This window comes from Erythrolamprus reginae, chromosome 1, assembly GCF_031021105.1.
Source record: "Erythrolamprus reginae isolate rEryReg1 chromosome 1, rEryReg1.hap1, whole genome shotgun sequence".
In the NCBI taxonomy this organism is placed as follows: Eukaryota; Metazoa; Chordata; class Lepidosauria; order Squamata; family Dipsadidae; genus Erythrolamprus; species Erythrolamprus reginae.
The window spans coordinates 143,201,294-143,225,039 of NC_091950.1; the positions used below are offsets into that span (position 1 = coordinate 143,201,294).

Genomic DNA, 23,746 nt, shown 5'->3' on the forward strand with positions numbered 1-23,746 from the left:
ACTCATTGGACTGTACGGGTTACGTGAGGATTGCAATGGACTCTGTTGTTTCCAGCTCTTCTCAAACTTCTCTCGAAAAGCAAGCTATTCAAATCATCTGGGAAAAATAATCCAGGGAGCTTCAAGAACTTGTTCGCTATTTTGTAACATTTTAACTACTTTGAATAAGGCTATTGTGAGCCAGTATGTTGCAGTGGTTTAAAGCAGAAGGTTAGAAAGTGGGTGAGTATGAGTTCTAATCTTGCCTTAGGCACAGAGATAGCTGGGTGACCAGGCAAAAGAACGTGCTAATCCTGAAAATCTTGCTAAGAAAAGGGTAGGGACTTGTCCACACCAACAATAACGTAAAGGCACACATTTCTTTGTGTAGGAGCCAACAATAACATACACACACAACTTTGCGTTTTGAATGACCGAGCAGGAGACAAGACAAGATGCTTGCTATAGATCATAATTTATAATGGACAATGCAGTTGTAAGGGAAAATATCCTGAACTTTTGTGTCCCTTTTCAGCCTTTCTGCATTTTAACTTACTTTGCTTTCTTAGTGCTTGCTTGCTTTTTTAAGCCGACCTTCAACAAAATGCAAAAAGGCCAGTTCACTAGAGAAGGGCTACTCTACTCTATAAGAAGGCCACTTTGCTGGAGCGATTGCTTTCCTTGTTGTTATGTTTCTGCAACACCACCTGGTGTGCTCACAGATTTTCACAGCAAAGGAAGTTTGACCCTGAATTTGTAGAATGGAGCAGATCCCGAGGGATGAAACCAGGCTTCAGTCCCTTTCCAAATGAGTGAGGACGATGGGATATTTGTTTACTAGCAACAAAGACTCAGTATGAACAGTTAACATTTTGAAGGGGCTGCAAATTGTGCAGAACCCAGAAATGGCAGAACATTATTTTTAACATTTACCACCACCCACAGTTTAGAGGGAACAGGTTTTTATTAAAAAGAATGTGTGATTAATGATTCACAGGCAGGGATGCGGTTATTAGTTACGCAATACAGCATATTTGTGTATTTGGGGGGGATACACACAAAGAATTGCATGCACATGGCGTGTATGAAGCTATCCATACACAACCTAACACAATAACTGAAGACAAAACGGCTTCCGACTAATGGCATGTAGCGTTGCAGAAATGTGTAGTGATGAGCTTGCCATGAAAGATGGGAAAATGTTAGAAGCATAGAAAGTGAGGGGGGTACCTGGAGGCTCTGGCACATGACAAGCAGGAGGATAGGTGATTGACAGAATGTTCGTTGCCTTAACTTGAGCAGATGGCAGGATATGGCTCTGAATCTTGCAAGATGCTGAAGACAATGCTTTCCTGTTTAGCAACGATCATCTGCATAATATAAATGATGAAACTATACTGGCATGGCTTCTTACTTTCATCCTCCTTCCCCTCTTCTGGGTTGGTATAAATATAAGTAATATGTTCCTCAAGACAATACCCGGGGTGGAAAGAGCAAGTGATAAATAGACAAGGTTACAATAACCTTTTTCCTTGCTTGGACCAATAGGGAAGAATGTTAAAAACTCAGGGGAATTACCTATCCCATTCCTACGTAAAACTTCTCTAGCCTTCATCTCCTGCAGTGTTTAAGTTTGGATAAGGGCTTTCATTGGCAGCTGGGTTGCTTTTTTTCCTTCTGAACTTAAAGGCTTTGTAGTGGCAAACTAGTTTGAACAATCTTGTGAAATTTCATTTCAAGTGGCGAGAAGTTTTCTCCATGCCCCAGCCTTGTTGTGGAAGCGATTGCTAGCCAGCCAAATATTGTTTAGGGAGTGCATGTCCAAAGAGTAGCTACTGCTGTCATTCTGTCATTGCCTGGACTTCACTTAAAACAAAGATATGAGAAATATGGTCAGCATTCTTGGGAGGCTGTCAAGAAAGGCCTAGCAACCCTACCAATGTCAGAAAGCAATTATACATTTCAGTGCAGAAGCAACTGAGTCATCTCAGTGTTGGATGAAAGCTTTCAATTGTTACCATAGTTGACTGTAAAAAATACGACTTTAGTAATCAAGTTGTCGAAGCGTGGAACTCACTACCGGACTCTGTAGTGTCATTCCCTAAGCCCCAACACTTTACCCTTAGATTATCCACGATCGACCTCTCCAGATTCTTAAAAGGTCAGTAAGAGGCGTACATAAGTGCACTAGAGTGCCTTCCGTCTCCTGTCCTCTTGTCTCTCCTATATCTTTTCTTCTATTCTTTCATTGATATATTTTATTCCTATATTTTCTCTTATATTCTTTCATTGATATATTTTACTACGAGTATATCCTTTATAACCTTCATTGTGTATTGAAATAAATAAATGAATGAATGAATGAATGAATTAATGAATGAATAATTCAGAAATGTATGAATTGTTGAGCATCTTTGTTTTAGTTCCAGGGATTTATGTTTGACTAGTTCATCCATTGTACTAAACCGTAATGTTACTTGCTAACTTTTGTTTAGGGTGAGACATATATTCAGTGCCTTGGCCTGTCTGCTATTATTTCTGGCTCGGAGTTAAGTGACCTAGGCATTTGCCCTGCAGCTTATCCAAAAAACTCTAGGCTATGCAATGAAATAGTAGTTTAGAATGAAGTAGGGGACCAATCATACCATTAATCATTCCTGTTTCCCCTTCATCTGCCAGATTAGAAAAGTCAGAGAAACAGAAGGAAAGTACTCCTGATGCCATGGAGTCTTGGAAGTCGGAAAGAGCCAAACGTCTGGCTACATTAATCACAGGCTTGGTGGAGTGCATGTGCTTTGCGGGCGTCATTTTCGGGTGGACGTCGCTGGTTTTTGTCCTCAAAGATCTGAGCTACTTTAAGAACCTTTGCCAGTCAGCTCCCAATGCAACCATCAATCAAACTCAAGGTATGATATGAGAAGACAGGAGGGGGAAGGGATTTTATCCTTTGTTGAATTTACAAAGGTTAAACGTGCAATTAATTTCATACAGTCTCACAACAGATACAAACTTAATGTTAACCGCTCTAAACTCAATTGCAGGAAATACGACTTTAGTAACCGAGTACATGATGCATGGAACTCACTACCAGACTCTGTAGTATCATCTCCTAATCCCCAAAACTTTGCTCTTAGACTATCCACTGTTGACCTTTCCCAATTTCTAAGAGGTCAGTTAGGGGCGTGCATAAGTGCACCAGTGTGCCTTCCCTCCCCTGTCCTAATGTTTCTTCTTTTTTTTTTACTAGTATCATGTACAGTGGTACCTTGGTACTCGAACGCTTTGGTTCTCGTGCATTTCGGATAACAAACAAAATTTTTGGCAAAAATTTGCTTCGGTATCTGAACAAAAATTCGGATACCGAACAGCCACAGAAAATTTTGTTTATTATCCGAAATGCTACAAGATCTGAGGGGACGGGGTAAGACGGAATGGGAGTCGGAATCCGACATGCCCATCCTGGCTGCCCACTAAACAGCCTCCCAGTCTCTAGTCTAAGCGCTCCAAGCTGTAGGAAGGGTGGGGGCGGCTGCAATACCGGCAGTTTCGGGGGGGCTCCTTTCCTCAGTGGTTCGTCTTGTTCCCTTTAAGCAGGTACACCAACTTTCTCCTTCCCGATGGTGGCAGTGGCTTTCCTTCGAGCAGCAGCAGCAGTGCCGGGAACGTCAGTGGCTTCCCTTTCTCATGTGATGCTCCCGACGCTGCTGCTGCTCGAAGGAAAGCCGCCGCCGCCGTCGCCACCGCCGGGAAGGAGAAAGTTGGTGTAGCTGCTTAAAGGGAAGAAGACGAACCACTGAGGAAAGGAGCCCCCCCCCGAAACTGCCGTATTGCAGCTGCCCCCACCCTTACTACAGCTTGGAGTGCTTAGACCGCAGATCTTTATCCCATAGGAAATAAAGGAAATAGGGGTTGGAAACCAATTAAACCAATTTCCATTATTTCCTATGGGATAAATTAATTCGGTACTCCACCAAATCGGTTCTCGACCACACTTCTGGAACGAATTGTGGTCGAGAACCGAGGTACCACTGTATATGAATATTATTATATCCAATGTTTTTCCCTTATTTTTCTTTTTACTATGTATATAAATATTATTATATTTGTTTTCATAGATTTTCACCGGTTCAAGTATGAAGGTCTTGGCATATTTGGGTTTCTTCCCCTGTACATTTCAGAGATTCCTGGTGAAGTTTTGACGAGGTCCCACTCCTCATCTTCAGGCTGGTGCTTTTGTCCTTGTGTTCACCCTAACACAAGGACAAAAGCACCAGCCTAAAGATAATGATTGGGACCTCGTCAAAACGCTGCCAGGAATCTCTGAAACTTACATGGGAAGAAACCCGAATATTCCAAGACCTTCATATTATTACATCTTTACATACCTCCAATATGTAATTGACAAAACAAATAAATAAAATAAAATAAAAATATGGTAAGCACATGCTACTTGTAACTCTTTCAAACCAATTCCATCATCCTGAACTAGGCTCCATCAATTGCTTGAGCCTTTAAAAAAACATTCCACCAAGTGCAAAAACTAAAGATGGTTATCAGCCCTATGGCCCATCCCAATATATGGCCTGTGGGCTTAAATTCTGCTTTGTGCTTACTAAAGTCTTCTCACTGAATTTAATAACAGCTTAGCTGAGGCCATGGTGAAAGGTAAAAGGGTTTTGAATATGAAATTTTCAAGTCTCCTTGCATCTCTTATTCCAGAAGAGAATTGCTGGCTGTTAAAAATACAGAGTTGGTGGGGTTGAACAGGAAAACCTGGAGAACGAAAAGCCATAGTATGGAAGATAAGACTTAGAAAACATCTGCTTGTGGTTTTATGTGGCATTAGGGATTACATTTAAATTTCCTCACTCGTTTACAGACTGCACTGCTCAAGATGGACAGTTCTCTCTCATCTTCACCATTGGCTCCTTCATGAACAACTTCATGACCTTCCCTACTGGCTACATCTTTGATCGCTTTGGCACCACAGCAGCCCGTCTGCTTGCCGTGTAAGTGTTGGATACACAACTCCCTCCCTCCCTCCCCCACTCCCTCCCTCCCTGCCTTTTTTCCTCAGAGGTACCTTATGCTGGAGAACCAAAGTGGAATTTCAGGAGCACCTTTGCCTTTAGTAATTGCATAAAAAGAACTTGGCAGATTCTTTGATCAGATGAGAACCTGCTGAATTCCTTCCTGTCATGCAACACTTAATCCCCAGCTCTGAAAGCTTTTCTTTTGCTAGAGGGAGAAAGACAGCTCTGAGGCTGTCAAGAATAGGCATAGGCTTGCACGTGTGTGGTTCTTGGAGCAGCACCAGTTTACAAAATACTAATACTAATGCTACTACTACTACTACTACTACTACTACTACTACTACTAATAATAATAATAATAATAATAATAATAATAATAATAATAATAATAATAGCAAGTCGGATGCTGGGCTGCATACCTAGATGTATAACAAGCAGGAAGAGGGAGATTGTGATCCCGCTGGTGAGACCACATTTGGAATACTGTGTTCACTTCTGGAGACTCACCTACAAAAAGATATTGACAAAATTGAACGGGTCCAAAGACGGGCTACAAGAATGGTGGAAGGTCTTAAGCATAAAACGTATCAGGAAAGACTTAATGAACTCAATCTGTATAGTCTGGAGGACAGAAGGAAAAGGGGGGACACGATCGAAACATTTAAATATGTTAAAGGGTTAAATAAGGTTCAGGAGGGAAGTGTTTTTAATAGGAAAGTGAACACAAGAACAAGGGGACACAATCTGAAGTTAGTTGGGGGAAAGATCAAAAGCAATGTGAGAAAATATTTTACTGAAAGAGTAGTAGATCCTTGGAACAAACTTCCAGCAATACATGGTTGGTATTTAAACATGCCTGGGATATATCCATCCTAAGATAAAATACAGGAAATAGTATGAGGGCAGCCTAGATGGATCATGAGATCTTTTTCTGCCGTCAGTCTTCTTTGTTTCTATGTTTCTATAATAATAATAGTAGTAGTAATAGTAGTAGTAGTAGTAGTAGTTATTATTATTATTGTTGTTGTTGTTGTTGTTGTTATTATTATTATTATTATTATTATTATTATTATTACAACAACTCTGGCATAAACCAATGCAGGTGGTCCCAGTGGTAATGGTTGGCACACTGGGTGCTGTGCCAAAAGACTTCAGCCGGCATTTGAAAACAATAAACATTCACAAAATCACAATCTGTCAGTTGCAAAAGGCCACCGTACTTGGATCTGGGCGCATCATTATACAAAAATACACCACACAGTCCTAGACGCTTGGGAAGTGTTCGACTTGTGATATTGTGATACGAAATCCAGCATATAAATCTCATTTTCTGCCTGTTACTGTTTTTTTGTGAATAAGATAACAATAAGTTTCCACCATTTTTAGGCTCATGCATTTTCAAGTGGGAAATGCTGGAAGCGCATGAGCTGTGGTGGTGCATGGGTTAGAATGCAGTACCTGCAGGCTACTTCTGCTGACTGCCGGCTGCCAGCAGTTTTTCCGTTCAAGTCTTACCTAGCTCAAGGTTGACTCAGCCTTCTATCCTTTCAAGGTGGGTAAAATGAGGACCCAGATTGTTGGGAGCAATAGGCTGATTCTGTAAACTGCTTAGAGAGGGCTGTAAAGTATTATGAAGCAGTATATACTATAAGTTTAAGTGCTATTGCTAATCACAGCATCAGTGATATAGTATGCTTAATTAACAGTGTTAACTTGGTTTCTAAATCTACAAAACTCTTAGTCTTCTCTACATGTGTAATGTGGCTTCTTGTATTAACCCCCCCCCCCCCCCCATGATTATGGCCTCCTCCCCTACCCCATATAAAATTTGGGGAGCATTCCTTTGCTTCCAAAATATTGCCCATCAAAAGTGCCTCAAAAAATCTCCAGTCTCTGCAACCTGATTCAGCAATGCAAATGGGCTGAAAAGTGTTGTAATTGAAGCAAATGATCCGGGGGAGTGAGTGCTGAGGTATCCACGCACCCTTTAGTCTGTGCATGGAGGGCATCGTTTTTTTGGGGGGTGGGATGGGGCTGGCTTCTTTCCCCAAGACCACTCTGCAAATAATGAAGTGGAACATTGTGGAGAGACGCTCTTCTTTTCATATTATAATGGGAAGCAATTTGTTAATGCAAGACACATTAAAATTGCCCCACAGTCTGAAACAGTTAATCTATGCTTGCTGTATGCATGGAGCAGGCTTTGGTGATAGAAGAGATAAAAGTTCCTTCCGCTCAGCATATGGTAACAGAAGGGAATTATGTTGATCAGAAATTCTGTGCTGTACATATATAAAAATGTGCACCCTCCCTCCCTCCGTCCCTCTCTCTCTTTCTTTTCTCTCTCTCTCTTGCCTTTCCAGTCTATCAGAACTGCCAGACAGCTGAAATGATAAATGCCTATTATCTTTGACAACCCAGGCAGCCTCCATAAGCCCAGATAACTGTTTTTTCTTGACATAATACTCATCTCCACATACTTTAATGCATAGTTTGCCACCCTCTGGGTGGAGAGAGGGGAGAGCTGCACCCTTAGGAAGTAGAATAGGAATTGCACTATTCCCACCCCCACCCCAAGTGATGTGTCTAAAGTTTTGTGTTCATCATAGCCATCTACCAAATGGAATTAGATATTCAAAGATAAATGCTTTTGTTTTTGTTAGCACGTTTGGCAAATTTTAATTGTTTGATTAAAAATTTGTGATGGGAAAGGAAATCATAGAAATGTGAAACAATTCATACGAAGTAACAAGATTTAGAACCATTCCACCCATATTTGTATAGAAAAAGATTGAAGAATGGAGAATCCAGGATTGCTTGATCTTCATGGATCTCTGAGATATCCTTTTGATACTTCTATTCTATTTTAGTCTTTGGTCTTAGCCCTCATCTTTTTTTTTTTAGTTTCCTATGAAGACTTCAACTTTTGAGGAGAGAAAATTGAACCAAAATAGGAATTACATTTCTGCCTTTTCTTTTGCTAGCTGCTAGTACTGTTTTGATTTTTACTGAGCCGCTGGTATATGGACAGATTAATTTTTTTACTGTGAATATATTTAAAGAAACATTTTTAATAAGTGTAGCTTCTTTTATTAATTATTGTTATTATTATTATCATTACTATATCAACAATACGACACAGCAAATGAGATTACTATGCTGGATTTTGTATTTCATCACCAGTCAGGCACTTCCCTGTTATTGTTATTGTTATTATTTTTTTGTCATGATATCAATGATACCAGTTCTGCTGTTCTTGGCTATCTACCTTTTCCTACATCAATTATTTTTGTGTTTAGATTTTCACTAAGCTGTGTTGGGCAGCTTCACTAATTTCTCCTGATCTACTGTAGATCATTTCCCCCCTTCATTGCAATTGTTTACTTATAGTTATCTCTTAGGAATTTCTATTCAGGATGCTGTGGCATTCGATTTCTTATGGCTTTGAGTTTATTCAAACCAATTTTTATTTAAATTTAAGACACAGGTTTGATTCAACAGTTAAATGTCCTTCAAAATCAAGAACTCCAAGAGTACAAAATTTCACCCATGCACACCTACTAATTCCATTTATTCAGCTAATTCCTCTCTGTCTATTAGTATCAAACCAAATGGAAATTCAGTGCCAGAAAAATACTGTCTGTCTGTCTGTCTGTCTGTCTGTCTGACTATCTATCTATCTATCTATCTATCTATCTATCTATCTATCTATCTATCTATCTATCTGTTCTGCCGGGCTCTCTGGTAGACTCCTCCCAAAAATTCACAGGTACAAATTTCAGACACACACACGTTTGAAAATTCAAAACAATGTTCTTTATAATGAAAATTCACTTAAACTAAGCCCTCTTTTGGTATAGCAAAGAGCACTCGTCTCCAAACAAACTGGTAATTTGTACAAGTCCCTTATCAGTTCTGTGATACTTAGCTTGCAGCTGTGAGGCAATTCACAGTTCTTCTTCTTTCACAAAGTGAAACATACTTTGCCCTGGCTTAGTTTCAAAGCGGGGGAAAATCAGCACACAAAAGGTCAAAGTCAGTAAAGCAGTCACGAAACATAAGGATCAGATAATCCTCCACAATGGCCAAACCCACAGGCTGCTATTTATAGCAGCCTCACTGATTATTACAGCCCCACTCAACCACAGGTGGCCTCATTTTCTTTGATAATAATCTCTCAGTTGTTGCTGCCTATGCATCGTTCTCCTCATGCGTGGCTGTATCATTAACTCTTGTTCTGAATCCAAGGAGGAGCTAGATAATTGATCTCCTTCTGAGCTGTCTGCCACACTCTCCTCCTCCCTGTCACTCATGTCTTCTTGGTCAGAGGAGCCTTCATCATCAGATTCCACCGGGGGCAAAAGTGGCCTGCAGCATGTGGATGTCTCCCCCACATCCACAGTCCTTGGGGCAGGAGCTGGGCCAGAGCTACCCACAACACTATCTATCTGTCTGTCTGTCTGTCTGTCTGTCTGTCTGTCCGTCCGTCTGTCTGTCTGTCTGTCTGTCTGTCTGTCTGTTTCATCAAGCATGTATTAGATAACAGATATAAGTATAAACCTGACTCTGAATACATGAAATGGATATGAATATTAGGACAGAGATGCTAGGCACGCTGGTGTGTTTATGCATGCCCCTTTAATATGACTCCCCATTTTCTCAGCCAGTTTTACAATGCATTAAATATAGACTGTTGATGACAGGACTGATTGGGAGAATAGGTCAGTACCTGGGGACCTGATCCTGTTGCCTGTTAATGAAGTGTGTTTATGATCAATTAGGAGTTGTAGTGTAGTAGACGGTTTCCTTTGTGGGGTGATAAGAGTCGAGATCTTTGAGCCCTGCTGATTTGTATCTACGAAGCATTTTGTCTCTGAGAGACTTTCAGCGGGGCCAAACCTCATCTCGTTTTATGCAGCTGGAAGTCCAAGGTTTCCTGCGTGACTACAATCCAGGAAGCTGATATTTGCTGTGGCTGCACTTTTAAGTTCCTTAATTGACTTGCCAGTATTAATGGAGTGGGCAAAATTATGCACCTCGTGTGAGTGGACTGATTAACCACAGGCAGGAGGGCAATGCTGAAGAGGCTATTTCCCTCCCACTTTCCTGGAGCTGGCCGAGTCTCCTGGAAATACTCAGCTGCACATGCAAAGCAGGGGGAGGAAGACTCTTCTTTCAAGGTCCGTGCCATCTCATGACACCTTCATGGGCCTGCATTCCAGTGGTGGGTGAGACCTGAACAAAACAATGCAAACATTAGAAACATAGAAACATAGAAGACTGACGGCAGAAAAAGACCTCATGATCCATCTAGTCTGCCCTTATACTATTTCCTGTATTTTTATCTTAGGATGGATATATGTTTATCCCAGGCATGTTTAAATTCAGTTACTGTGGATTTACCAACCACATCTGCTGGAAGTTTGTTCCAAGCATCTACTACTCTTTCAGTAAAATAATATTTTCTCACGTTGCTTTTGATGTTTTCCCCAACTAACTTCAGATTGTGTCCCCTTGTTCTTATGTTCACTTTCCTATTAAAAACACTTCCCTCCTGGACCTTATTTAACCCTTTAACATATTTAAATGTTTCGATCATATCCCCCCCTTTCCTTCTGTCCTCCAGACTATACATTTGCCTCACTTTTAAAGTATCACTGAAAGACTTTGAGAATAAGAATCCTTTCAAAGGTAAAAGGTGCCAGTCCAGTCTTGCAAAGGAAGGGCATTTTATGTCTAGGGCAGAGAAATGACGCAAGTGAGGAAACGGTGTGAATTTTGGACCAGCAATTCTTTCATAGAAACATAGAATATTGACGACAGAAAAAGACCTCATGGTCCATCTAGTCTGCCCTTATACTATTTCCTGTATTTTATTTTAGAATGGATATATGTTTATCCCAGGCATGTTTAAATTTAGTTACTCTGGATTTACCAACCATGTCTGCTGGAAGTTTGTTCCAAGCATCTATTACTCTTTCAGTAAAATAATATTTTCTCACGTTGCTTCTGGTTCCCCCCCCCAAACTAACCTCAGATTGTGCCCCCTTGTTCTTGTGTTCACTTTCCTATTAAAAACATTTCCCTCCTTCCAAAAATAGCTGTTTGTAGACTACCCACAAGTAGCTCTGTCAATCAAATGTTAACCACTTTGATTTTAACGGGAACATCTAATCTATGCTGCGGTGCATTTTTCTATTAAAAGTAAGCATGGTTAAGAAGTGACTTGCTTTGACTGGCTTATAGAACAGTAGGCTTCTTTTAACTATAGAAAAAGACAAATACAATGAATGCTGGTCAGGAAGAAGAAATCACCTATGACAATGTAAAGAATTATTTTTTAAAAACTTTCCCTTCCGGGAGCTCATGCCAAAAGCTCAAAAGAGGTATGGTAGCAGAGTTAGGTGGGAGAAGTTTAGTTTCACTACGAAAGAGGCAGCCTTTGTAGTCAACCAGCATTAGCAAAGCGCCTGTGAGTCAAGTCAAGCGGCTTCGTTGCCAGTGAATGAAAGACGCAGAAAGCAGCTGGGGGCGGGAGCAGCATACAAAACGGAAAAGGTTACAGTGGGTCCTTTTGTGGTTGCCAAAATTAGCAAAACTCATGTTAGAGACATGAGACCGATGCTTTAAAAGTGGAAACTCTCCAGCATTATTACCCTTTTAAAAATTACCCTTTTAATTAATACCCTTTTAGAAGTCCCCCCCCCCCAAGCAGAATGGAATGGCTCCAAACACCAAGCTTTGCACTGCCCAGGCTGAGGAGGGTGCTCAGGTTTGGTAGGCAAAGCTCTCTGCAGGTTCCCCACTGGGTAGAATGAAAGCAAATGTTGCCTCTCAGCCAGCAGAATCAAGGCTGAGAGAGAGGCCTGGCGGGGTGGAAACAGAAGACAGAAGAGTTCCATCAAGTGTCTGAATACCGCCACTTTATTACAGGAGACAATTGGGGATGTAAAGACTGGGTGAAAAGCTTTTTAGAAAAAGAAGATGGGTGACGAAATCTTTTGGTACTGTTGAGTCCATGGATTAAACCAGTGATGGCGAACCTTTTTTTTTCCTTGGGTGCTGAATGAGCATTCTCGCTTGCTATCAGGCATGCACGAGTGCCCATGCCCATAATTCAATGCCTGGGGAGGGTGAAAACAGCTTTTTCTGCCCCCCCCCCCGGTGGCTCTCTAGAAGTTGGAAATGGCCTGTTTCCCAACTTCTGGTGGGCCCAGTAGGCTCATGTTTCGCCCTGCCCAGGCTGGAGCCGGGGGAGGGTAAAAATGCCCTCCCCCATCCCCCTTGGACGCTCTCTGAAAGAAAAAAATGTTTTCCCAGAGCCTCTGTGTGAGCCAAAAATCAGCTGGTCGGCACACACATGCATGTTGGAGCTGAGCTAGGGCAACAGCTCGCATGCCACCAGATATGGCTCCACTTGCCACCTTTTGCACCTGTGCCATAGGTTCACCATTACTGGATGAAACAATCCATCTCAGTCTCTAGAAAGCAGAGAGGACAATCTTTCCTTTGGAATTACTTATGGGAGCAATGACGTGCTGTGGAAGAGTCAGACAAGGGGTTACAAATAGCAGATTCCAAAGAAGGAAGTATGGAATTCAGGGCGTCTGCCTTTCACCAAAGCCCAGTGAGAGCCGTGGTCAGCATAGTATCCCCCAGGCTAAAGCAGCCCACTGATGGCTGTAGTTTCCTTTTATAGATAGAAAGACAAAATCATTACTTTAGTAGGGGGCTACTGAAGTATTGTTAGTAGTAATTAAGTATTCCTACTGTTGTTCTTATTAGGAATACTGGACTTGAAAATGTATAAAAACTTCAATACATTACACTACCTATACTCACTGCAACTAGAAACACATTTACACAAAATTGGAAACAAAGTAACATACCCTCAGATGAAACAGGAAAATACTTGAATGTGCAGAAATGGACAAAATGACCATTGAGTTAAAAGAGAGAGATGATTCGGATTATTATAAAAGTATGGAATAAAATGTATAATTGGCTCAAAAATAGAAATCAAAATAGGAAATGCTCAAATTAGTATTGACGAAACTTAAACTGGAGTAATTGAATAGTATAAAATTTACAGATATAAATATTAATGTATATAAACTGTAGTATCATTATAATTGTTAAAATATATGTTATAATAATATTATACTACTATTGAGAATTAAATATAGGTAACAGAGAATAGAGAATTATAATACAGTGGTACCTCTACTTATGAACTTAATTCGTTCCGTCACCAGATTCTTAAGTAGAAAAGATTGTAAGAAGAAGCAATTTTTCCCATAGGAATCAATGTAAAAGCAAATATTGTGTGCAATTGGGGAAACCACAGGTAGGATGGAGGCCCTGTGTCCTCCCAGGAGATTCCTAGAGAGGCCCCATGGAGGCTTCTCCCCACCTTTTCTGGCCCTGTTTCCTCCCAGGAGATTCCTAGAGAAGCCCCACAGAGGCTTCTCCCTGCCTTTTAAGGTTACAGTTTCGGAGGCTCAGGTTTGTAAGTGGAAAATGGTTCTTGAGAAGAGGCAAAAAAATATTGAACACACGGTTCTTATCTAGAAAAATTCCTAAGTAGAGGCATCCTTAAGTAGAGGTACCATTGTATAGTAATGGAGAATAGAGAATTACAATATAATTAATAGAGAATTACAAAAGCAAATTACATATGCTGATATGGAAAGCTGTAAAATGATCATAAATGCTATGTATTGTTTTGTGACATTTATTTTCTGTATTTATGGTTGTTTTTATGTTGTTTTTAAAGACAAAATTGTTTAATAGAAACTATGTTAGGAGGGAGAGGGAGAGAGAGAGAGAGAGAGAGAGAGAGAGAGAGAGAGAGAGAGAGAGAGAGAGAGATGTATCCAATGCTGCTAATTGCAATAATCAGGCCTATCAGGTTTCATAGATCCTCTGAATCCAGCTTCCCTGGTTGAATGCAGGGGTGCTTGCTTCTGTGTGCTGCTGCCTTTTCTCAGTTATATCATGAAATATAAAGTGTCTTTGACTCATCTTCATGATGATCTGGCGAGCCATGCCTTTCATTATGATTACTAGCCTAAAAATAGGGGCTCGAGAAAAGGTCAGAGAGCCAAACAAGTGAATTTTTTAATGAGAATATTGTCTTCAGAGGAACATTCTCAAGTCACTGTTTAACACTTTCCCTCCATTGAGGAAGTAGGAGCAAGAAAGAGAGGTAAAATCCCCCTTTACTTTCCCAGCCATTTACTGGATTGCTCAATTTTCCTTGAATCTGCTGTTTTGTATATGAAATTATTGTGTTCAATCCAGGCATTTCCTCTCATGTCTAAAACCGTTGCATGCTTATTGCGGTTCCAGTAAACGTTGCAGAAATCAATGAATCATTTCACCCCTCCTCACAAACCACTGAACTTCATTGGGTAACTGCAGGAAACATTCTCAATGTGGTAACACTGTAGAGCAGTGTTTCCCAACCTTGGCCACTTGAAGGTATTTGGACTTCAATTCCCAGAATTCCCCAGCCAGAGAATGCTGGCTGGGGAATTCTGGGAGTTGAAGTCCAAATACCTTCAAGTGGCCAAGGTTGGGAAACACTGCTGTAGAGTAATGTAATACCAAGAATATCTGGAATTAGCTAAGATGGTTATTTTTGTTTCTTGCTCCAAAAAGCATTTGAGAATTGAAATTCATCTTGGTCTTTCTTAATTGTCAGATGTGACTCACCATTCTGAAGATGTGATATTATTAAGTGAAAATAACCATATTTCAAATAGGTATTTCCCCCCCTCAAAATTTAATTACTAAACTGTATTGCAGTAGGACTGCCACTAAACTGTTGTCATGAATATGAAGTAGCCAGTTGAAAGGTTCCCAACCTTTTTTTTGAAAGTTATGGGTAAAATGTATATGATTGACTGCAGTTTTTAACTTTCTCCTGCAGTTTTTATAGCTAGAGCTGGGATGGCAGATGAATTAGGGCTGGTAAAGAGGATTTAATTCTTTCCTTTCCTGCTATGAGCCAAGAAACTCATTACTTTGTGAAGAAATCCATCTAGTGGTAACAATAAGCAAGCTCTACACAAAGCAAATAGCAGTTTCTATTGTGTGCCACAAGGGTCTGTTCTGGGTCCTATTCTTTTTAATATGTTTGTGAGTGATATAGGGGAAGGTTTGGTAGGGAAGGTTTGCCTATTTGCCGATGACTCTAAAGTGTGCAATAGGGTTGATATTCCTGGAGGGGTCTGTAATATGGTAAATGATTTAGCTTTACTAGATAAATGGTCAAAGCAATGGAAACTGCAGTTTAATGTTTCCAAATGTAAAATAATGCACTTGGGGGAAAAGGAATCCTCAATCTGAGTATTGCATTGGCAGTTCTGTGTTAGCAAAAACTTCAGAAGAGAAGGATTTAGGGGTAGTGATTTCTGACAGTCTCAAAATGGGTGAGCAGTGTGGTCGGGCGGTAGGAAAAGCAAGTAGGATGCTTGGCTGCATAGCTAGAGGTATAACAAGCAAGAAGAGGGAGATTGTGATCCCCTTATATAGAGCGCTGGGGAGACCACATTTGGAATACTGTGTTCAGTTCTGGAGACCTCACCTACAAAAAGATATTGACAAAATTGAACGGGTCCAAAGACAGGCTACAAGAATGGTGGAAGGTCTTAAGCATAAAACGTATCAGGAAAGACTTAATGAACTCAATCTGTATAGTCTGGAGGACAGAAGGAAAAGGGGGGACATGATTGAAACATTTAAATGTGTTAAAGGGTTAAATAAGGTTCAGGAGGGAAGTGTTTTTAATAGGAAAGTGAACACAATCTGAAGTTAGTTGGGGGAAAGATCAAAAGCAACATGAGAAAATATTATTTTACTGAAAGAGTAGTAGATCCTTGGAACAAACTTCCAGCAGACATGGTTGGTAAATCCACAGTAACTGAATTTAAACATGCCTGGGATAAACATATATCCATCCTAAGATAAAGTACAGGAAATAGTATAAGGGCAGACTACATGGACCATGAGGTCTTTTTCTGCCGTCAGACTTCTACGTTTCTATGTTTCAGAAACAGGATTTTCTTCTTAATTGGGGGAGCAAAGGGTAAAGCACTCTAGAGCAGTGTTTCCCAACCTTGGCCACTTGAATATATTTGGACTTCAACTCCCAGAATTCCTCAGCCAGCATTTCCTGGCTGGGGAATTCTGGGAGTTGAAGTTGAAATATCTTCAAGTGGCCAAGGTTGGGGAATACTGCTTTAGAGAGACTTGCTATGAATCAGTGTCGATGGCTGACACTTTTGGTCTTTTATCATTTCTTCATACAAATTGATGCTTAACTTGCTTGATGAAGTTTGTGTGAAAGAATTCCTGTGTGTTTCTTGTGTTGGCCCGAAAATGACTCACCAACCACTTGTTGAGAACATGAATGCATAATGCTGACCTCAGCCTCATTTCTGCCCACCATAAAGACAGTCTCTGTTTGTCTTTTTTTAAATCTTTTTTTGCTTGTTTGGCAAAAGTGGTGTTTTCCAAATTCCCCTAGCACAAATACATTTCCTGGTATGCATTTCCGGCACATTAATTGACTAGTGTGTGTTGTTGCAAGCCAGTCACGCTGTCTCTCCTCCAATCACTGGTACCTGCTTTTCATGGGTGTCTAGTCTTGAGCTGCCTGCTCCCACCTAGGAGGAACTTTCCTACATAAACCCATGCAAGGTGCATCTTAGGCTGTTTGGACCGGGAGTCATTGCTCACAGTCACTCATGCCCTCATCACCTCGAGGCTCGACTACTGTAACGCTCTCTCCATGGGGCTACCTCTGAAAAGTGTTCAGAAACTTCAGATCACGCAGAATGCAGCTGCGAGAGCAATCATGGGCTTCTCTAAGTATGCCCATATCACTCCAACACTCCGCAGTCTGCATTGGTTGCCGATCAGTTTCCGGTCACAATTCAAAGTGTTGGTTATGACCTATAAAGCCCTTCATGGCACCGGACCAGAATATCTCCGGGACCGCCTTCTGCCACATGAATCCCAGCGACCAGTTCGGTCCCACAGAGTTGGCCTTCTTCGGGTCCCGTCGACTAAACAATGTCGTCTGGCGGGACCCAGGGGAAGAGCCTTCTCTGTGGTGGCTCCGACCCTCTGGAACCAGCTCCCCCCTGAGATTAGGATTGCCCCCACCCTCCTTGCCTTTCGCAAACTCCTTAAAACCCACCTCTGCCGTCAGGCATGGGGGAACTGAAACATTTCCCCCTTGCCCATGTCGTTTTGGTGTTAGAATGATTGTGTGCTTGTTTTTTTAATATTCTGGGGTTGTTTTTTATGAATTTTTTAGCTTAAAATTGTAATTGGATTGGTGGGTATTGGATTTGCTATTATGTACTGTTTTTACTTTGTTGTGAGCCGCCCCGAGTTTGCGGAGAGGGGCGGCATATAAATCCAATAAATCTAATCTAATCTAATCTTACATGGACTCTTTATATACCTGAAAACATTTTTGGTTTAGAACTCCAGTCTGCCAGTTCCTACAGGGATGAGGCCCTGGTGTATTGCTAGATATGTGTGAAGATGTTCAAGTGATGTGAGTGGGTTATACAAGAGCTGTTGCCACTTTCTTGCCTCTCCCTGTCATCCTATTGTGGCAAATCCCATGTAATTGCTGTGAGACCTTTGTATTTTGTACACACTCTTGGATATTCATAGGCGCTGCAATCACCTGTGACATGAGTTACCTTGCAGCACTTATGGATTGGGATATTTGCCCTTCATGGCATCGGACCAGAATACCTTCGGAACCACCTTTTGCCGCACGAATCCCAGTGACCGATTAGGTCCCACAGAGTTGGCCTTCTCTGGGTCCTGTCAACAAAAGAATGCCATTTGGCAGGACCCAGGGGAAGAGCCTTCTCTGTGGCAGCCCCGACCCTCTGGAATCAACTCCCCCCAGAGATTAGGACTGCCCTCACCCTCCTTGCCTTTCGCAAACTCTTAAAAACCCACCTTTGTCACCAGGCATGGGGAAATTGATTCCCCTCTGCTGCTCCGTTTTACGTATGGTTTGTTTGGGTTGTATGATTGTTTTTAATTAAGGGTTTTAAAACTGTTTTTGCTTGTAACATTGGAGTTGTATTTTGTATTACTGTTGTGAGCCACTCCGAGTCTTTGGAGAGGGGCGGCATACAAATCTAATAAATTATTATTCTTAAATTATTATTATATTTGGCACCTGGAGTGAATTTACTAAGACTTTCCTTTTTCCAACAATTTTCAGTCTTTTAATTTAAAACATAGAAACATAGAAACATAGAAGTCTGGCGGCAGAAAAAGACCTCATGGTCCATCTAGTCTGCCCTTATACTATTTTCTGTATTTTATCTTAGGATGGATCTATGTTTATCCCAGGCATGTTTAAATTCAGTTACTGTGGATTTACCAACCACGTCTGCTGGAAGTTTGTTCCAAGGATCTATTACTCTTTCAGTAAAATAATATTTTCTCATGTTGCTTCTGATCTTTCCCCCAACTAACGTCAGGCTGATATATCTCTGTCCAGAAGAAAAAAAGGCCCAGCTGACCAGCAACTGAAGTTCAATCAGGAGTGAAGTTCCACTCTATATTTATCCTCCAGCCCACCAATGTATTGGCTGGGGTGTTTCTGGACAAATGTCTACCAATCTTAGAGAAGATTAGTAAGCTGTTTGGCTCTTCTTCCTGTTGCTTGGACTTTCAAGAGAAGAGCTCTGATTCCTTTCTGGTCGTGCTTCAGATGACATGTTACTGGTGCAAAGCATCTCCAGTTGGGCTTTGTGCTTTGTATTATCCCAGAGCACCCATCCTAAAGTTCCACTAACCAGATGAAGTTTCTTGCGCTGGGCCTGCAGAGAGGTGGCTGCTGGCATATCCAGGAGCTGGCTGGAAGCATCAGAAGAGTCTCTGTTGAAACTGCCAGAGGCAGCCTCAGCAGTGAAGGAGGCAACTGCTTTGGTTTCAAAAAGTGCAGACTGGATGTTGTTTTGTGAATAGTTTCAAAGCCTGCTTCATGTGAAACTTCATGATAGCTTGTGCCGATCATATGATGCATTGCTAATGAGCTGAAAGTAGAATTTAGCCCCCAAAAGTACCTTCTTGATCACTTCTCCCATTTTAATTTCAATCTTATATTCCAGTGATGTCAAACCTTTTTTTTTTGGTCAGGTGCCAAAAGAGTGTGCGACGTCTGGGGAGGGTGCAAACAGCTTCCCCTACCTTCCCGGAGGACATAGTTCCCTCTAAGCTGAGCAGTGAGCAATCGCTCACTTAAAAATCATCATCAACTCAGAGTTTTCCAAACCTGCCCAGAAGCCGAGAGGGAAAGAGTGAGAGGGAAGGAGAGAGAGAGGAAGAGAGGAAGAGAGAGAAACAGATAGAAAAAAGAGAGGAAGGAAAAGAGAAAGAAAAAAGAATGGGAGTAAGGAAGAGAGAAAGAAAATCAAAATCTAGTTTGAAACTAGCTCAACTATTTAAGTGGCATTTTGATATTGATAGAGTTGCCCTATTATGAGCTCACTGTTATAGACACACAGTACAGTATTTTATTTTGAAATTCTCTGAGGCAAAACAGGGTGGGTTTTTTATTTGTTTGTTTGTTTGCTTGCTTGCTTGCTTGCTTGCCTGTTTGCCTGCTTGCCTCCCTGCCTGCCTGTTTGTTTGTTTGTTTGTTTGTTTGTTTGTTTATTTGTTTACTTATTTACTTATTTGCTTATTTGCTTATTTGCTTATTTGCTTATTTGCTTATTTGCTTATTTGCTTATTTGCTTATTTGCTTATTTGCTTATTTGCTTATTTGCTTATTTGCTTATTTGCTTATTTGCTTATTTGCTTATTTGCTTATTTGCTTATTTGCTTATTTGCTTATTTGCTTATTTGCTTATTTGCTTATTTACTTATTTACTTATTTACTTATTTACTTATTTACTTATTTACTTATTTACTTATTTACTTATTTACTTATTTACTTATTTACTTATTTACTTATTTACTATTTCTGTGCCGCCCAGTCCCAAAGGGACTGCCGCTCAGACACTACAGTGGTCCTTCGAGTTTCGCGATCTCGAGCATTGCGAAATGCTATATCGCGAGTTTTCAACCCGGAAGTAAAAACACCATCTGCGCCCTTTTTTCTATGGCCACGCATGCGTAGATGGCGCTGGGCAGATCAGCTGCTGGGCGGCTTCCCTGGGTCTTCCCCCTCTTGCTGGCGGGAGGGCGAGCGGCAGGCATCAGCGAGGAGTTTGCGTGGGCGGCGGGGAAACCCCAGCGCCGCTTCCCAGCTGAGTCCTAAAGCCAAACGCGGAAGTTCGCTTCAGGACTCAGCTGGGAAGCGGCGCGAGCGAATGGCGTGGGCGGGCGAAGGGTGGGCGAAGGGCAGGCAGGCGGCGGACAAGCGGCGGGCGGACAAGCGGTGGGCGCGGCAGCAGCGAGGAGTTTGCGTGGGCGGCGGGGAAACCCCAGCGCCGCTTCCCAGCTGAGTCCTGAAGCCAAACGCGGAAGTTCGCTTCAGGACTCAGCTGGGAAGCGGTGCGAGCGAACGGCGTGGGCGGGCGAAGGGCGGGCGCGTGGGCAGGCAGGGGGCGGACAAGCGGCGGGCGGACAAGTGGCGGGCGCGGCAGCAGCGAGGAGTTTGCGTGGGTGGCGGGGAAACCCCAGCGCTGCTTCTCAGCTGAGTCCTGAAGCCAAACGCGGAAGTTCGCTTCAGGACTCAGCTGGGAAGCGGCGTGAGTGAACGGTGTGGGCGGGCGAAGGGCGGGCGCGCGGGCAGGCAGGCGGCGGACAAGCGGCAGGCGGACAAGCGGCGGGCGCGGCAGCAGCGAGGAGTTTGCGTGGGCGGCGGGGAAACCCCAATCTTCGGCTCCTCGCTGCTGCGGCGGAAGTAAAAACACCATCTGCGCATGCGCAGATGGTGTTTTTACTTCCACACCGCTACTTCACGAAAAACCAATCATCGCGAGGGGTCCTGGAACGGAACCCTCGCGATAATCGGGGTACCACTGTATACTTTTCCGCCCACCCAAAAAAAAAATTAGAGGGAACACTGCCGGAGGCCCCCTAGAGTCTGGAAGAGGCCTGTTCCCCAACTTCTGGTGGGCCTAGTAGGCTTGTGTTTCACCCTCCCCAGGCTCTGAAGGCTTCCCTGGAGTTGGGGGAAGGTAAAAACACCCTCCCCCATCCCCCCAGAGGCTCTCTGGAAGCTAACAATGCCCTCCCAGAGCCTGTGTGTGAGCCAAAAAGCAGCTGGCCGGCACACACATGCAGGTTGGAGCTGAGCTGGGGCAACGGTTTGTGTGCCAGCAGATCTGGCTCCATGTGCCACCTGTGGCACCCGTGCCATAGGTTCGCCATCACTGTTATATTCTCTTCCTTGGTCAGCCTCCTTTCTTTCATTCTCCCCTGAGTATTTCCAGTATCCTTGATCCAAAATTTCATTTTATTGATACAGTTGGATGACCAGTTGACTTTCTGTCTTCTAACAGTGCCCATAATTGCCACAACTGCCTACCCATCTACCAACCTACCTACCTATCTAGAAACATAGAAACATAGAAGACTGACGGCAGAAAAAGACCTCATGGTCCATCTAGTCTGCCCTTATAGTATTTCCTGTATTTTATCTTAGGATGGATATATGTTTATCCCAGGCATGTTTAAATTCAGTTACTGTGGATTTACCAACCATGTCTGCTGGAAGTTTGTTCCAAGGATCTACTACTCTCTCAGTAAAATAATATTTTCTCATGTTGCTTCTGATCTTTCCCCCAACTAACTTCAGATTGTGTCCCCTTGTTCTTATGTTCACTTTCCTATTGAAAACACTTCCCTCCTGGACCTTATTTAACCCTTTAACATATTTAAATGTTTCGATCATGTCCCCCCCTTTTCCTTCTGTCCTCCAGACTATACAGATTGAGTTCATTAAGTCTTTCCTGATACCTTTTATGCTTAAGACCTTCCACCATTCTTGTAGCCCGTCTTTGGACCCGTTCAATTTTGTCAATATCTTTTTCCGTTCAATTTTGTCAATATCTAGGTTCAGGTTGGACAGCTAGAGAAGAAAGCCACAGTATCTAATGGAGATGAAGTGGAAATATGTCACAGCTAGTGTTGGGTGAACCGAACCTGCAAAGTTCGGGTTCGTGCCGAACGCCGAACCCGAACGCCAAACCTGAACTTTACCCGAACTTTACCCAAACTTTTAAAAAAGTTTTTAAAAAGCGCTGCTGCTGTTTGGGTTTGGGTAAGGTTCGGGGAACTCACCCAAACTTCACGGCGAACTCACCTGAACTCACCCAAACTTCTTGAAGTTTGCCCAACACTAGTCACAACCTCAAATGCACTCACAGTTCATTTTGTTTTCCAGATCCTCCTACACCATCGGCAGTCTCCTCATTGCATTTTCTTCAGCAGGTGAGTGTTTCTGAATGAAGAGCCCTCTTGAGCTCACTAAACATGTGTTCTGTATGTAGAAAATACTAAAGAAAGTAAGATTAATACTACTGAGAAATCATTGGGAGATGATGAATAGATGGGGGAGGTTTTCTGCAGTTTGGCTGCAGGGGGGGGGTATTGTTTCCTTTTGCTAGCATAGCAAGTTAGCAGTATAAGAAAATGTGGTTTTCAAGAATATATGGGTATGCCTTGAGTAAAGAACTTGCCATTGGCTTGTTGGGCTTGAACACACATAAACATAAACACGCACACATACACACTTCCCCCATTCTGTGTAGGAAGCTGTGAATTAGGAATGTAACAACAGCACAGTTAGTCTTTAAATTACGAACACAATTATGACCAAAGCTTCTTTTTCCCAATAGAGAGTTATCTTGCACCCAATTTTATGACCTTTTTTTGACATTAAGTGAATTACTGTTATTGTTAAGTGAAGGATGCAATCATTAAGCAAATCCAGCTTCTCCCACTAATTGGCTATTTGAAGCCAGCTGGGTATGGCCCAAATGGCATTCACGCGATCCTGGAACGTTGTGAGCATCACAAATCCATGCCAGTTGCCAAGAGCCTGAATTCTGATCATGTGACTTGTAGGGACTGTGCGACTGGTGTTAAATGGCGAGAACTGGTCATTCTTTTTTTTTTCAGTGATGTCTCAACTTTGAAAGGTTGCTAAATGGAAGGCTGTAGGTCTAGGACCACCTGTAGTTACACAGTTTGGGAAACTCAGGTAAATTTTACTGATTCCATAGTTCAGATTAGGACTGTGAGATATAGACATCTTAAAAGTTATATAAAAATGGAAATACTGGGTTGCCTCATGTTTTTTATGACTAATTTTTCAGTCTCCTGAACTGGTATAAAATATCTGTTGCAACAGTTTGCTATGTTCCATACTATGAACATTAGGAGCTAGTAGGTGAGAATGGTTGAATGGGTGATTTGAATGGCTTTTCATGTACTAGCATGACAGATTGTCTACCTAAGAACGCCTCTACTTACAAACTTTTCTAGATAAGAACCGGGTGTTCAAGATTTTTTTGCCCCTTCTCAAGAACCATTTTCCACTTACAAACCCGAGCCTCCAAAACTGTAATTGGAAAAGGCAGGGAGAAGCCTCCGTGGGGCCTCTCTAGGAATCTCCTCGGAGGAAACAGAGCCGGAAAAGGCAGGGAGAAGCCTGGGTGGGGCCTCTCTAGGAATGTCCTGGGAGGAAACAGGGCCAGAAAAGGCAGGGAGAAGCCTCCGTGGGGCCTCTC

The 23,746-nt window shown here is 42.2% G+C and overlaps 1 protein-coding gene across 4 annotated transcripts in view; it reads left to right on the plus strand.

Moving 5' to 3' along the window:
• The window catches only part of SLC43A3 (solute carrier family 43 member 3), a 66,822-nt gene that overhangs the window by 23,038 nt on the left and 20,038 nt on the right, over nucleotides 1–23,746 (plus strand). For all 4 annotated transcript variants that reach the window (XM_070727344.1, XM_070727335.1, XM_070727351.1 and 1 more), the window contains 3 exons: nucleotides 2,659–2,885; nucleotides 4,859–4,988; nucleotides 22,399–22,445. In XM_070727344.1, the coding sequence (XP_070583445.1) occupies nucleotides 2,702–2,885; nucleotides 4,859–4,988; nucleotides 22,399–22,445 (361 nt within the window). In that variant the 5' untranslated portion in view covers nucleotides 2,659–2,701. The remainder of the gene's footprint in view (nucleotides 1–2,658; nucleotides 2,886–4,858; nucleotides 4,989–22,398; nucleotides 22,446–23,746) is intronic.